This window comes from Cryptosporidium bovis (assembly GCF_009768925.1).
Source record: "Cryptosporidium bovis isolate 45015 chromosome Unknown contig_20, whole genome shotgun sequence".
Lineage (NCBI taxonomy): Eukaryota > Apicomplexa > Conoidasida > Eucoccidiorida > Cryptosporidiidae > Cryptosporidium > Cryptosporidium bovis.
This window is the reverse complement of record NW_027125014.1, coordinates 131,327-144,660: the sequence shown is the minus strand read 5'-3', so window position 1 is coordinate 144,660 and position 13,334 is coordinate 131,327. Positions and strand designations below refer to the sequence as shown.

Sequence of the window (13,334 nt, the reverse complement as noted above, 5' to 3'; positions counted from 1 at the left end):
ACGATGTAAATATATATACGCTGATTTATCTTACTAAATAATTACTGAGAGTTGTTATGTAACTAATAACATTTTGGGGAAATTAGAAAGTAAACGTTTATTATTTCATCTTTTTTCTCATAAAACAATGAACAACATATGAAATTGAGCGATCAAATAGAGAAGTTGGACTTAACACTATTATTTAACACATGTGGGTCAACAAGGTTGGTATTGCTTTATAGGTAAAGTAATAATCAAAAAATAAATTGGCGCTAGTTGGCGCTAAATGTGGGGAATTTTTGCATGCAATTTTGTTTTCAGGTCTTGTGGCAGCAGCAACAACACAAACACACCTACTGACGTTAAAAAATAAACTTTGAACAAATAAGAAAAGAGAATATTGATTGAAAAAAGATAAACAACCTTTACAAGAGAATAATAAACTGAGTTGATCACATTACTATTCAAGTGCGTTATACTGGGGCACTTAATTATTTCTTTTGTAGTTTTCTTTAACTATTCTAAATAGAACATAGATAGAATAACAAAGGGATACTTACATAAGCGAATTGGTATTCAAATATTCTGGTGAAAACATGGAGGCCTCAAGTCATTCTTATTCAGGTGACATTAAAGGTGGTTTGTTTCACGGTAAAGGTACATTAGTATACTCAAAGAATGAGAAATATGAAGGAGAATTTGTAATGGGAAAAAGAGAAGGTTTCGGGAAATTTACATATGCAGATGGAGCTTCGTATGAAGGAGAATGGGTTGATGATAGAATACATGGCCAAGGAAAAGCCAATTTTTCAAGTGGAAACGTTTATGAAGGGCAATGGGAGAATGGAAAAATATGTGGTTATGGTAAGTTAACATTCAGCAATGGAGATGTATATGAAGGGGAGTGGCTAGATGGTAAAATGCATGGAAGGGGAGTTTACAAGTATGTTGATGGAGATATATACTCTGGGGAATGGAGAGACGATAAGAGACACGGAAAAGGTACAGTTACATATGTAAGTAGTTCAGGAGACCAAATAATTGAGAAATATGAAGGTGATTGGGTAAATGGTAAAATGCATGGGCATGGAAAGTATGTTTATGTAGATTCTGCTGTTTATGAAGGTGATTGGTTTGAGGGTTCTATGCATGGAAAGGGAACATATATTTTTCCTTGTGGGAATGTATATGAAGGAGAATGGGTAAATGATGTAAAGGAAGGATATGGTGTGTTGACATACCAAAATGGTGAAAAATACGAGGGTTATTGGAAAGACGGAAAAGTTAATGGCAAGGGAACCCTCACATACAGTAGAGGGGATAAATATGTTGGAGAATGGTTAGATGCGAAAAAGCACGGCGAAGGTGAATTATTTTATTCAAACAACGATAGATTTAAAGGCAGTTGGGTTGCAGACAAAGCATGTGGATTCGGTATATACACGTATGCTAACGGGAATAAATATGAAGGGTACTGGGAAAATGACAGAAGACATGGTAAGGGAGTATTCTATTGTGCTGAAGACAATAATGTGTATGAAGGAGAATGGCAAAACGGAAGGAAACATGGAAAAGGTATACTTAGGTTTGCTATGGGACATTCAATACAAGGAATATGGAAAGATGGTGTTCTTTCACAGTTCCATAGTCTACAATTCCCACAAGATTCTCAATGGTCTAATCCAAACTTTTAACTAATTAAAATATTCGTATAGTTTAAGAATAAGTATCATGTATTGTGGTAAAAATATATATAGTTTTAGAAATAGTATTATTGTAAAATATAATATTTATGTATACTTAGAGAATTTGCTTTAACATTTCAAACCTTCATTAATACTATATCTTTTATTGTTTGAGGGGTATTTTCGTTAATTATTTAATTAATGTGATCTCTTGGCCCTGGCAATCCTTCTTCTGTGGGTAGAAGACCCAGTATGCATGGAAGAGTGACCAACAAATGGGTTCGGATTATTCCCAGAAATGATTTGGGATTGCCCCAAAAAATTTGGTGGATTGGATCCAAAAATACCACTCTGAGCTACGTTTTTCGGTTGTCCGGTGATATCCTGTTGCGGTCTTTGATCAAAAGGAGAAGAGATTCCCTGATTCATACTTCCAATGTTACCAAAAATATTTGTTTCCGATTTTGCTGATCCAAATATTCCGCCACCTGTATGAATACCAAACATTGACGAAGAACTTGGTGTTGTATTCAAGTTACTTTGGCTTGTATTATGAATACCATCTTGTTGATTTATAACATTAGTATTTGAACCGAATGCAAACGGAGTTGAATTGTTATTATTACCTCCGAAAATAGGATTATGAGAAAATATATTATTTGTTGGATTTGGTGAAACTTGAAATGAAGTATTCGAACCCGTACTCCCTAAATTCGCAGAAAATGGAATAGCAGATGATGTACAGCTTGATGAGGCCAAATTCTGAGACTGTATTCCAAATAGAGAACCACTTAAACCTTGAGCATCATTCATACCAGTAGCAGAATTTCCCTGATTTTGAGAATTGAAAATGGAATTTGACCCTTCCGGTGTAATTGAACCTCCAAATCCACCTGCTCCAACCCCCGTTCTTAATCCTGTTCCTCCTTGCCCCAATCCAATTCCAGTTGTTCCCAATCCAATCGCGGCTGTTCCCAATCCCGTTCCTCCTATTCCAGTCCCTAATCCTAACCCTGTAGCTCCGAATAAAGAGGTACCTTGGAAAGCATTAGAATTAGATTGAGAATTAAATATGTTGTTGCTGAAGAGATCATTTGTTGGCCTAGAATTCGTTTCTGTTACGGGTGTGTCACTCCTTTTAATTCCAATGTCTGAAATATTTCCAAATATACCCGTAGTATTTGGAGATGATCCACTACCAAAAATGTTAGTCCCAGATGTCCCACTTTTGTCTCCAGTGTTAGTTGATCCGAATAAAGAAATTTGGCTTGAATTTGTAGTCTTCGAACCATTAAACTGACTATTTGAGTCAAAGATTCCCGTACTAGAAGCACTTGAATTTATAGGTCCCGTCCCAAACAAACTTACCGGAGTTTTTGAGGTTTGCAATTGTGATTGTTGGAATGTTTCTGCTGTGTTTGTTGATATAGTCGAATCTCCGAATAATGAAGAACCAATATTAATTGTGGAGTTTACATTCTTTAAATTAAATATTCCTGTACTTGAATTCCAATCCCTAACTTGTTCTTTTTCATCTGACTTACTATTATTAGTTGATAATATAGTTCCAATTTCTGGTAGCTTGTTATTATTTGTTCCATTTACTCCTATTGTAGTGGAACTAGCAGTTGTAGTTAGGTTGGAAGTACTTCCTATATCTGAGAAAATCCCTCTTTTATTCATATTTTCTAAGTTAGGAGTAATTCCAAACAGTGAAAGTCCCGTGCCTACAGAATTTTCAGTTAGAAAAGTTGGAAATGAGTCAACCTTTTTTGAACTTAAATCCTTATTAACACTCGAAACACTGGAATCAACTTCAGCCATAGTTTTACCACAAGTAGCATTATTTTCAATGTTGATGTTAGCATTGGCTGCAGATGAAATTGCATCAGAATTAACGGAGTTATTACTAGTATTATTTGTTGTTGTACCAATAGTATTAGCGGCCGTTTTTGTGATATCCGGGTTAACAGAACTCAAAATATTAATCGATGCTTGTGAATTTTCCCCAGTTAATTCTCCAGGAATCAGATCCTTATTCTGAGTTTGTGGCAAAATATTACTTTCTGAGTTAGGGTTCTTGGAAAAAGAAAACAATGAAGTTGTATTACCATCACCTTCCTGAACTGAGAATAAACCTAGGGAAGAATTTGTTATTGTGGGAGACGCCTGTTTTTCGTCTTTCTTGTTTGAGGTTTCCTCATCAGATAAAAATACCCCTTCATTATCAACCTCAACCAAATTAGGTTTACCTACATTGGCAAGCCACCAAGGAACATCTTGATTAGTTTCACAAGCTCCTTTTGTCTCTTCATTATTAGCATTAATTGTATCTTTGTCACCATTGGAATCCTTTTTTTTCTCTACCTCACTTAAATTATCCCTTGCATCAGTTTTCATTGAATTACCACTATCACTAATAACCACGCCTTCGATATTTAAAGTTTTATCTTTAGAGGAATCATCATTTCTCGAATTAATACCAACTTTATCTTTGCTTTCGTCAACTATCTGACCAACAACTGCTTTTTCATCTACATCTCTAACGCACGCACCGTCTTCTTTCTTTTTTCCATTTAACTCGGAGTAAAAATGATCTTCATTAGTTTTATCACTGTCTTTCTTTATATTGTTATTCAACATATTTGAGCCGGTAAAAAATGGTTTATCATCATTGTTTTTGGTTACAGCATCGTTTTCATCACATGCTTCATTTGCATTGTTTTCACTGTGCACTTTTTCAGTTACTATTTCAGTGTTATTCAAAATGCTAGATTCAAAATTCGAATTATTTCTGTAATCTGTATCATTTCGAGTGTCTATTGTATGAACAAAGTCCTTCAAAGACCCTATTGGTTTTCTTGATTTGCAAAATATCCTCTTCATTTCGGCTGCAGAAAGTATTCTACATGAAGAATTTGGTTTGCTATTTACTGCACCTACTAAACTTGACCTGTATCTTAACGGAGTCCTTATTCTTTGAGTTGAAGAGAGACTTTTATTATCACTACGATTAATTTTTGACTCTTTATTTAGAGTGAAAAAAGTAGATGACGTTTTTTTATTAAAATTGTAAGGATGTGAATACTGTGTCAATTCCAAGGAGTTTATTTTGTTTTGAGAATGTTGAATATTGTCGCTGTTAAAATTATATTTTGGAGTTCTCTCTAATTTGAAATCATCTTCTATTAAAGATAATGGAAGTCTATAAGTATTTGTTGGTTTATTCGGGGTATTCGTTTGAGTTCCCACAACTCCGGTAGTTTGGGCTTGTGTAGATGGTGTATTATTGTAAATCTTTTTAAATGGAGGAACAAGGTTCGATTTCTTTGGATTCATTGAAGAATCAGCTCCACCAATCTCAATATTATCATCGTCACTTATTGCGTCATGAAATTCATCGTCTTCATTTTCGTGAATACCTTCACCAAATTTTTTTCTATAAACCTGCTCGAGAGGTCTTTTCCTGAAACTCTGGGTATCACCACTATGTATTTCGTATTTTTTATCCAAAGAATAAACATTTGGATCTGTTTCCTGACTTATTCTGTAACTGTTGTTAAGCATCCCAATATTCATGTTAATTCTATCAATAGTCCCATATGAGTATTTATTTGGTGGCAATAATGGGAGTCCACTAACCATCTGATTTACATTATTATACAAATCATTATTAGATAAACTTTCCTTATTCAAGTTGATACTTGAAGAACTTCCTATTGGTACACCATATCCACTTATAACAGAATGCCTTTCCTTTGAAAAACCAATATTATCTACATTGAAACTTCTTGCGATACTATTTGAAGTTTGTAATACTGGACTTGTCCTCATGTATGTATTCTGATAATTATTCCTGCTGAGAAAACCCCCAAGAGGACCCTTAATCTCTGTTTCTTTATTTATCTTATGTAAAAATCTATAATCTTTTAAACCAAGATGGTCCTCTGTCGTGTATTTTGGAGAATTAAAAGCTCTTTTTTCTTGGCCTTCAACCGCAAACCCTGAGTTTCTCGCCACATCTTTCGGTGATAATGACGAGAATTTTATATTCCTCATTGAAACTCTTTATTCGAGGAATCCCTAATTTTTTATTAATACACGAAAACCACCAACAATTAAATCAATGTAAAAATAAATATGGGGTATTTATAAGGCGCCACACCACGGAATTATTGCTTTAATTTCGAAGACCAAAGTAAAAAAATATAAACAGGTTTACAATACAATTCTTACTTTTCCCGAAAGCTCTCTTATTTCTTTATTGTTCTAAACCTCTTTTTGATTTTGAGATTCGTTAACGTGTTAATTCTTCTATTTGTAGAAATGCTAGTAAATTAGGTTTTTTAATAAAAACTATTTTTTAATTTACGCTTGTATTCTAGGGTATCGATTAAATTTAGCTAGTAAAAGTACCATTTGAATGTGAGGCCTTTCAGAATTTGTGTTTAATTTCTGGTTTCAATTAGATTTGGCAAATGTCGGTTTATTCTTTTTGTATTACTAGTGATAATTTTTATTCTGGTGTTGAAGGCAGACTCAAGGCGCAAATTGTGACCATTTTTTAATTTCAGGTGCCAATTAATGCAACATATATATATTTGACATAATATCTTTCCATTCGAACCTTTTTAGTAGATATTTAATGTACCTTTTTTAGATGAAGTATAATACATAGGACAAAATGGACGAAATAAGACGCCAAATTGAAGATCTTATGGGTGAAATTGAGGCTCCGATGGAGAAGAAGAATTTGCATGATGATGATGTATGTAAATTGTATATATGTGGGCTTTGTCCTCATGAATTGTTTGAAAATACAAAACTTTACATGGGTCCCTGCAAAAATATTCATTCTGAAGTATTAAAAGAAAGGTACCTTTGTGAAAGAAGTAGCACTAAAAATTATAACTATAGATATGAAAGAGAAAGTCTAAGAGTGTTACAAGGAATGGTGGATGATTGCAATAAAAGAATTGAAAGAAACAGACTTAGAGCACAAATTTCCGATAGCTCAAAGCTTGAAGACGAAAGTACTAAATCACTTGATCTTGAAATTAAGGAAATAATGAAAGAAATAGACGAGTTGGGAGCCAGTGGTGATATAGATGGCTCTCTAAAGAGAATGGAAGATCTCACAAGGCTCAACCAACAGAAGATGAAGATAATAGCAACTAAAGAGGATATTGCAAATGGAATGTATCGCCAGAAGCTTCACCCTTGTGAAGTTTGTGCTGCATTTTTATCGGAAACAGATAATGATCAACGTTTAAATGATCACTTTCGTGGCAAGATCCACATGGGATATCTGAAAATAAGAAAACAAGCGAAAGATATTAAAGAGTGGCTTGATAAAAACTCCAATAAAAGGGATGATAGTAGATACAATTCTAGAAGAAAAAATGAAAATAAGAACTACTTTCACAGAAGAAGCTATCCGTATGAAAGAAGACCAAGAGATTATAGGGATATTAGAGAACATAAAGATGGATTTACTCCGTATTCGAACGATGGAGACAGAAATAATACTCGAATGTATGTTGGAAGAGAACGAATTAGAACAATTCCACATTATAGTAATAAATATACTTCAGAACAGCAAATTCAAAGGCGTAGTAGTTATAATGCCGACTCCCTCTCGCCAGGTGAATACGTTGAAAGTGAAGATTTTGAAGAATCTAAGACTTGTGAGGGAAAACCTAAAGAAAATAGAAGACCAAAGGAAAAGGATCCAAATCTTCCTCCAAGCGATGGTGAAATTTCTTCAGAAAGTAGCAGTAATTCTTCACGCTCTCTTTCCAGAAGCCTATCTCCTTGCTAGTGGCAATCTTTTTTCTATCTCCGTAATTGCCGACTCAAAAACAGAGTCTCCAAACAGAGTTTTTTTAGACTCGTTTATAGTTGTCTTGTTATAATTGCTTTTATGTCTGTAGCATGGAAAATTTTCTATAAACTTGGTAATCTTATATACTGCCTCCCTGAGAATATTAAATTCCTTCGAAACTGACATCTTATTACTTCCTATGTCTCCATTAAGCACCAGAGTGTTTACACTTACATCTCTGAATAGGTGCTTTTTGATATATTTCTCTTGCCTCTTGCTGTATTGAAGTGTTTTTAGTGCTAAATTGCATTTAAATTCACTAATTTCCTCCTCGCTTATATCTTCCACCTTTGCTCTCCTCAACAATATATCTTTTAATTCTTTATACGCAATTCCTTGTATTATTCCGGTAAGTTTCTGACAATTTATTATTTTTTCTTTCAACATAAAAGCCTCTTCTAGAAGTCCTTCCTAAAAATTAAGATAATCCTAGTAGGTACAGAAAATATGTAAATTATTTATTAGGTCTTACATTTATCATTTCGTTCACTCTCGTTTCAATATTGTCTTTTATTTTACTATTCCTTATCCAAAACAACAAACAATTTTTATACCTTAGTTTGTATGGAAATTTTTTACATATTTCCGAGAACTTTTCATTGTTTTTCTTGCAAATCTTATTTGTAATAAATTAATTTAATTAAAAATAACTATTTGTTTAAATATCAAAATTACCTCTATACTTCTTATTATTCTTCTTCTATCATTGTAATGTAGAGAAGAAGCTCTCTCAGGATCTATTTCAGATAATTGCTTATATAATTCCGTGGATGAAATACCCGAGTATTTTTCATCAGATATAGACGGATTCAAATCTGATCCTTCTGAAAAATCGATCATTGACTCCCAAATTAATGACTTTAAATAAACATGTGTACCCCCAACAACTATAGGTACTATCCCCTTTTTTATTAAACGGTCAATCTAAAGTTAGAATTATTTGGAAAAACAAGTTTTTAAAGTTAAAACTGTTCCTTTATATGTTTTTATTCGTGAGAAATACACTCATATCAGAATGTTAAACTTACAATTGGGGTTGCCAGTTTCACATATTTTGAGGAGGAGCATTCTTGGTCTAAATCAAGTACATCTAAAAGATGATGAGGTACTTCCTCCCTAATTTTTCTTGAAACTTTCGCAGTTCCAATATCGAAACCTTTGTAGATTTGCATCGAATCACAACTTATTATTTCCGACTCAAAACCCTGATATTTGTTTTTTTTTTGTAAAGTGGTTTTATAATTTAGAGGTAATAAAATAATATACAAAGTAAAAGGAGACAAAATAAATTTAAGTCGGTTAATTCCATAAATTAAAATTTTTTTTGAAATGATAATTAGATTAGAAATTAAAACCTACAATATTTTTCAAATGCCTCCATACATTAATTGAAAAGCTAGTTTTACCCGAAGCTATAAGTACAAATGAAATAAAGATAAATAAACGCATGCCCCTTAAGTACTTCAATACTAAATTTACCTGTAGAACCAAATATATATATAACAGGAACTATGTTCCTTTTCAATGGATTAAAGTCTACTGAATACATCGAAAACAAATCAATAAGTTACGCAAGTCTCGAGAGTATATCATAAAAACCTCCTTCCTTCTCCTTTTCCCCTCCTATAAATCCAGATCCGATTTCTTTTCTCAGTACCCTTACTATTCCATTACCTTCAACCGATGGTTTCTTTTCAGTACATTTATTTCTATTAGTCACTGTGTTTGCCGCCTTCTGTCTTTTATTTGTTCTAAAGAACCTAATATTGTTATCATTTCTATTTGCTTTAATTGTCGTTTGTTTTCCAGAAGCACCGAGTTTACAGTCATAATTATACAAGTCTGTATTTTTGTTCATAAGTAGGTTGTTTGAATAATTGATAAGTGAATCAATATACGTATTTGTTTTACTTTCTTTCACGATGTTCTTTTTCGATTTAGGCTTTTTATCGAAAAAAAACTTTGAATATGTGTAATTGCAGATATAGCAATTTATACACAACTTTTTAAATGTGTTATTTGCTAATCCCCCTTCTGAAGTGTTAAATTCTCCCTTGTGTTCTTTTATCGCTTTTCTTCTTTCAATCCCATTTAAACTCTTGATTGAGAGCTTGCAATTTTTACCAACAATATAAGTAGAGAAACACTTTGGACATATTCTTCCGGAGAAGAAACTATTATATGTCTTTGACTTGCGGATTTCATCAGTTAAATTTGCTATTTTGCAATTAAACCTACTCGCTAAACTTGGGCAAATATCTAAATACAGTGTAGAAGCACTAATGAGAAAATCCAACTCTGCAATATTGTTATTTTTCTCATTATCCTCCACTACTGTAACTAGTTTACAACTGTTCTTTTTGCCACCGGAATTTAGTATAAAATTGTTTACTGGATCCTCATTCTTGAGCATTCTCGAAAATGCTGACAGTTTTGATTCTATTACCTGCATCTTCTGTTTTCAATTATAATAGCAATTCAGGTAACGAAATATTACAGATTAAAGTGAAAAATCATCTTTAGAATGACATTTATGCCCTAACCTTTATTTCAGAATAATTTGTTTATACAAAGCCTAATAATTACTACACAATCTAAATTAATTTACAAATCACATTTATATATCAATACATTTGGCGCTATTTTATGAAAAAAATAAGTCCTAGTGTGCTTGAAAAAAAAAATTATATAAGAAAAAAAATAATCATGATCTATAACTAGGTTTGATAATATGGAAATGCACAGATATTCAGTAGGTTTATCTAGCAGTGAGTTTCAAAGTTTAGAGATCAACAGGAGTGTAAGAGATCACAATTTCTCATTGCTAAGTCCAACATTAACATGCGAGGAAAAAGCCATAACAATAGTAAAGAGACTCTACTATTCCGAGTTCTCAAAATATTTATATTTTGCAATATCTTTATTAAATGTATTAGTTTTATGTATTGGCATCTTTAGGCACCAATCTGGAAGTGCAATTTGTATTTTACTGGAAACTTTTATTACATTAACGCTGGTATTTGAAGTTTTAATTAAGTTATTTTTAATGAGAAGAAGATTCTTTAATTCATTGAACAACGTATTCGATTTTGTGGTTGCAACAACATGTTTGATTCTACTGTTTCTAAATGGGGATATTTACCGTCTATTTGTTGACAACGATATTGAACATTTAGAAAACAATCAAATAGTAAGTTGTAAAATAACAAGTAATAGTTACAAAATAAATAACATAAACACAAGGTAACAGATATTTTCGAACAAATATTAACATCTAGTAGATTTTTTCTACAAATGTTGAGAGTGTTAACAATATCCAGAATGAAGGGTAAAACGGAGGTATGTTTAAGTTGGGGAAAATGCTCATTTAATTCACTTACATTTCATCTGTTTTAAAAACTTATAAAACTCAACTTTAAAAAAAAACAACACATTGAATATGTTGTTTTATCAATTAATGAACAAACTATTTGACTTAACAGTCTGTTGAAGGAACAATTGATTTTGATCAAATAAACAATTTGGAGAGTTCTATTAACTTTGCCAACAGAAATGATATAGTTTAGAATTTATCCTATTTATACACATACCAACTTTTTACTTTATTTAAATTACCTTTGTATAGCTAATTAATTATCACCTATTTGTGAGCGAAAGCAATCCTCTCTCCATTTCCAATAACTCCTTCTAATACAGTCAACTACTTGGAGGATTTTAAATGCTTTTATTACGAAGCCGTAATTTCCTGACTCATATTCAATACATGCCTTGATATACACTACTTGATAGCAACTATATTTAAATTCGCTGAAAATATTATTAATTAACCTTCTAAACCCCACTGGAGCGAGTTCGAAGCAAAGCGACCCGTGGAGACTTTTTGTTCTTTTTTTAGGAACTAACAACTTACTAAAAAAAGAGATGACATAATTCCATACGGATCCATTTCTAGGGGCAAATCCAATCCAATACATAATATAATCAAGCTCACTTAAGAGGTCAGATTCACTTAGATCATTTAATCTCCTTAGAGCAAGATTCAAGGAGTTTCTGTAGCACCAGGCACTGTTGTTTCTGCAATCTCTTGCAATAAATAATGTTGTGAATTTTAGCTCTTTCCTTAGAATATCTCTATTATTTATATTGTATTTCCTGATAAGCCAAGATCTATGCCCCCACACATACATATTTTTTGAATCAAATTCTAGGAATTTATTCAAAAACTTAAATTCTTCTTCTTCAAACCCAATCCACTCTCTTATTTTTCTGATATGCCACCAACTCTGATAACATTTCGGAGCTCTCAAACACATTTTTCTCGCAAAGTTCATCTCTCCCCTTAAAAACTTTATTCTCTCTTCTTTAAAATCATTCAAAAGCAATTTTTCTATCACTCTTCTTCTAAAATACCATGATGTATAGTGCTGTGGATTAATTTCGATAACTTTTGTTGAGATATCAAATGTCTCTAAGGTATATTCTTTCTTATCCAAATATTCTTTTATTTCTGAAAACAAACGATAATCTTCATGTTTGAAAGTGAACCTGCATACACCAGTATTTACCCTATACCTCATAAGCGTGTCCAATTCATTTAATCTATTATCACCACGTCTCAAGTTACAACTTCCGATTGCATCTTTATTCCCGTAAAAATCACTCCCTTCCTTAAAATTATTCCTTTCATGTGCAAGATTCCTCCTGAAATCCTCATTTCTATTGATCAACAACCCTTCTTTATCATGATCAGGTTTTTTTTTACCATCGCCATTCATTTCAGTTTTTAAGTCTTAAAATTTATGTCAGGCAAAGAAGCTATTAAAAATTTTATTCAATTTTCAAATACAAATATGTACCTGAATTAAGGTAACAAGTAAACCAAACTGATTTTTTCGACGGTATAATGCTCCTTAATAGTTTTTTAAATTATTTATCCTTCTCTTTTTTCAAAATTTTAAATTTACCCCCTATTTATTTGATTTGGCGGAGAAAAGGGGAATTAACATTTAAAAAAAATCATAAGAACTACTAGGAAGAAATGATTGGAGCGATCGAGTTTATTAGAAATAACCTTTTAGTTGGGAATCCCACAGTCATTTTTATTTGCTTTGTTATTGCAGCTCTTTCAGTTCTATTTCCATATATTTGCTTTGCTGAATTGACAAAGAAAAAGGTATGTTTTATTTAACACATATTAAGATGCAGTTATAAAAAATCATATATACATTTGGTATAAGAACAAACATTAATTCGTTGTTATTCCAGTTGAAAAAACCAAATCGAAATAGGAAAGGTAATAACCTTGCAGATAATAAGAATAAAAGTTCAGGAAATAACAGTCTAGGCTTTCAGACATTTCCAAGACAAGCAAACAAAAACAAGAGCAGCTTCAAACAAATGCCGCAACTAGATACAGAAAGTAGTGATAACGAATATGAAGATTCAAATAAAAAAGATGTGCCAATAGTTCCTTCTTCAAATTATGTCCAAGGTTTATCTTATGATATAGATGAACATGATTCAGGCGGATGGGAAATTGTAACCGAGAAAAAATCTAAGAGAAATGATTACGAGAAAAAAACGGGTGCTTCCGAAAATGATGAGACGAAGAAAAACATGCCTAAACCTATAAACAAAAAACCAAGGCGAAAAAAATTGATAAACAAAGTTCCGGGAATGACAGACTAAAATGAAAGTAATTACCTTTAAGGATATTAATATGAAATAATTCGCTATATAATTCGAAGGCTAACAATAATACTATATATAAAAATAACAATATA

The 13,334-nt window shown here is 32.2% G+C and overlaps 8 protein-coding genes across 8 annotated transcripts; 4 read left to right on the top strand and 4 right to left on the bottom strand.

Moving 5' to 3' along the window:
- Positions 1-578: 578 nt before the first annotated feature.
- Positions 579-1,676, top strand: FG379_001202 (MORN domain repeat containing; the record flags this gene model as incomplete). The annotated part of the gene is made up of 1 exon (XM_067326805.1): positions 579-1,676. The coding sequence occupies one exon, from the start codon at positions 579-581 to the stop codon at positions 1,674-1,676; it is 1,098 nt and encodes a 365-aa protein (XP_067184454.1).
- A 189-nt stretch (positions 1,677-1,865) lies between these two features.
- On the bottom strand, positions 1,866-5,726 carry FG379_001201 (spm1; the record flags this gene model as incomplete). The annotated part of the gene is made up of 1 exon (XM_067326804.1): positions 1,866-5,726. One exon carries the CDS (start codon positions 5,724-5,726, stop codon positions 1,866-1,868), a length of 3,861 nt encoding a protein of 1,286 aa, XP_067184453.1.
- A 625-nt stretch (positions 5,727-6,351) lies between these two features.
- FG379_001200 (uncharacterized protein) lies at positions 6,352-7,488 on the top strand (the record flags this gene model as incomplete). Its single annotated transcript, XM_067326803.1, has 1 exon — positions 6,352-7,488. The coding sequence occupies one exon, from the start codon at positions 6,352-6,354 to the stop codon at positions 7,486-7,488; it is 1,137 nt and encodes a 378-aa protein (XP_067184452.1).
- A 74-nt stretch (positions 7,489-7,562) lies between these two features.
- FG379_001199 (uncharacterized protein) lies at positions 7,563-8,723 on the bottom strand (the record flags this gene model as incomplete). Its single annotated transcript, XM_067326802.1, has 5 exons — positions 7,563-7,613; positions 7,639-7,962; positions 8,024-8,167; positions 8,227-8,475; positions 8,580-8,723. The coding sequence occupies 5 exons, from the start codon at positions 8,721-8,723 to the stop codon at positions 7,563-7,565; spliced, it is 912 nt and encodes a 303-aa protein (XP_067184451.1).
- A 395-nt stretch (positions 8,724-9,118) lies between these two features.
- FG379_001198 (uncharacterized protein) lies at positions 9,119-10,003 on the bottom strand (the record flags this gene model as incomplete). The annotated part of the gene is made up of 1 exon (XM_067326801.1): positions 9,119-10,003. The coding sequence occupies one exon, from the start codon at positions 10,001-10,003 to the stop codon at positions 9,119-9,121; it is 885 nt and encodes a 294-aa protein (XP_067184450.1).
- A 279-nt stretch (positions 10,004-10,282) lies between these two features.
- On the top strand, positions 10,283-11,117 carry FG379_001197 (uncharacterized protein; the record flags this gene model as incomplete). Its single annotated transcript, XM_067326800.1, has 3 exons — positions 10,283-10,741; positions 10,795-10,890; positions 11,034-11,117. The coding sequence occupies 3 exons, from the start codon at positions 10,283-10,285 to the stop codon at positions 11,115-11,117; spliced, it is 639 nt and encodes a 212-aa protein (XP_067184449.1).
- Positions 11,118-11,180: 63 nt separating this feature from the next.
- On the bottom strand, positions 11,181-12,326 carry FG379_001196 (farnesyltransferase; the record flags this gene model as incomplete). Its single annotated transcript, XM_067326799.1, has 1 exon — positions 11,181-12,326. One exon carries the CDS (start codon positions 12,324-12,326, stop codon positions 11,181-11,183), a length of 1,146 nt encoding a protein of 381 aa, XP_067184448.1.
- A 263-nt stretch (positions 12,327-12,589) lies between these two features.
- FG379_001194 (uncharacterized protein) lies at positions 12,590-13,239 on the top strand (the record flags this gene model as incomplete). Its single annotated transcript, XM_067326797.1, has 2 exons — positions 12,590-12,724; positions 12,817-13,239. 2 exons carry the CDS (start codon positions 12,590-12,592, stop codon positions 13,237-13,239), a joined length of 558 nt encoding a protein of 185 aa, XP_067184446.1.
- Positions 13,240-13,334: the final 95 nt, after the last annotated feature.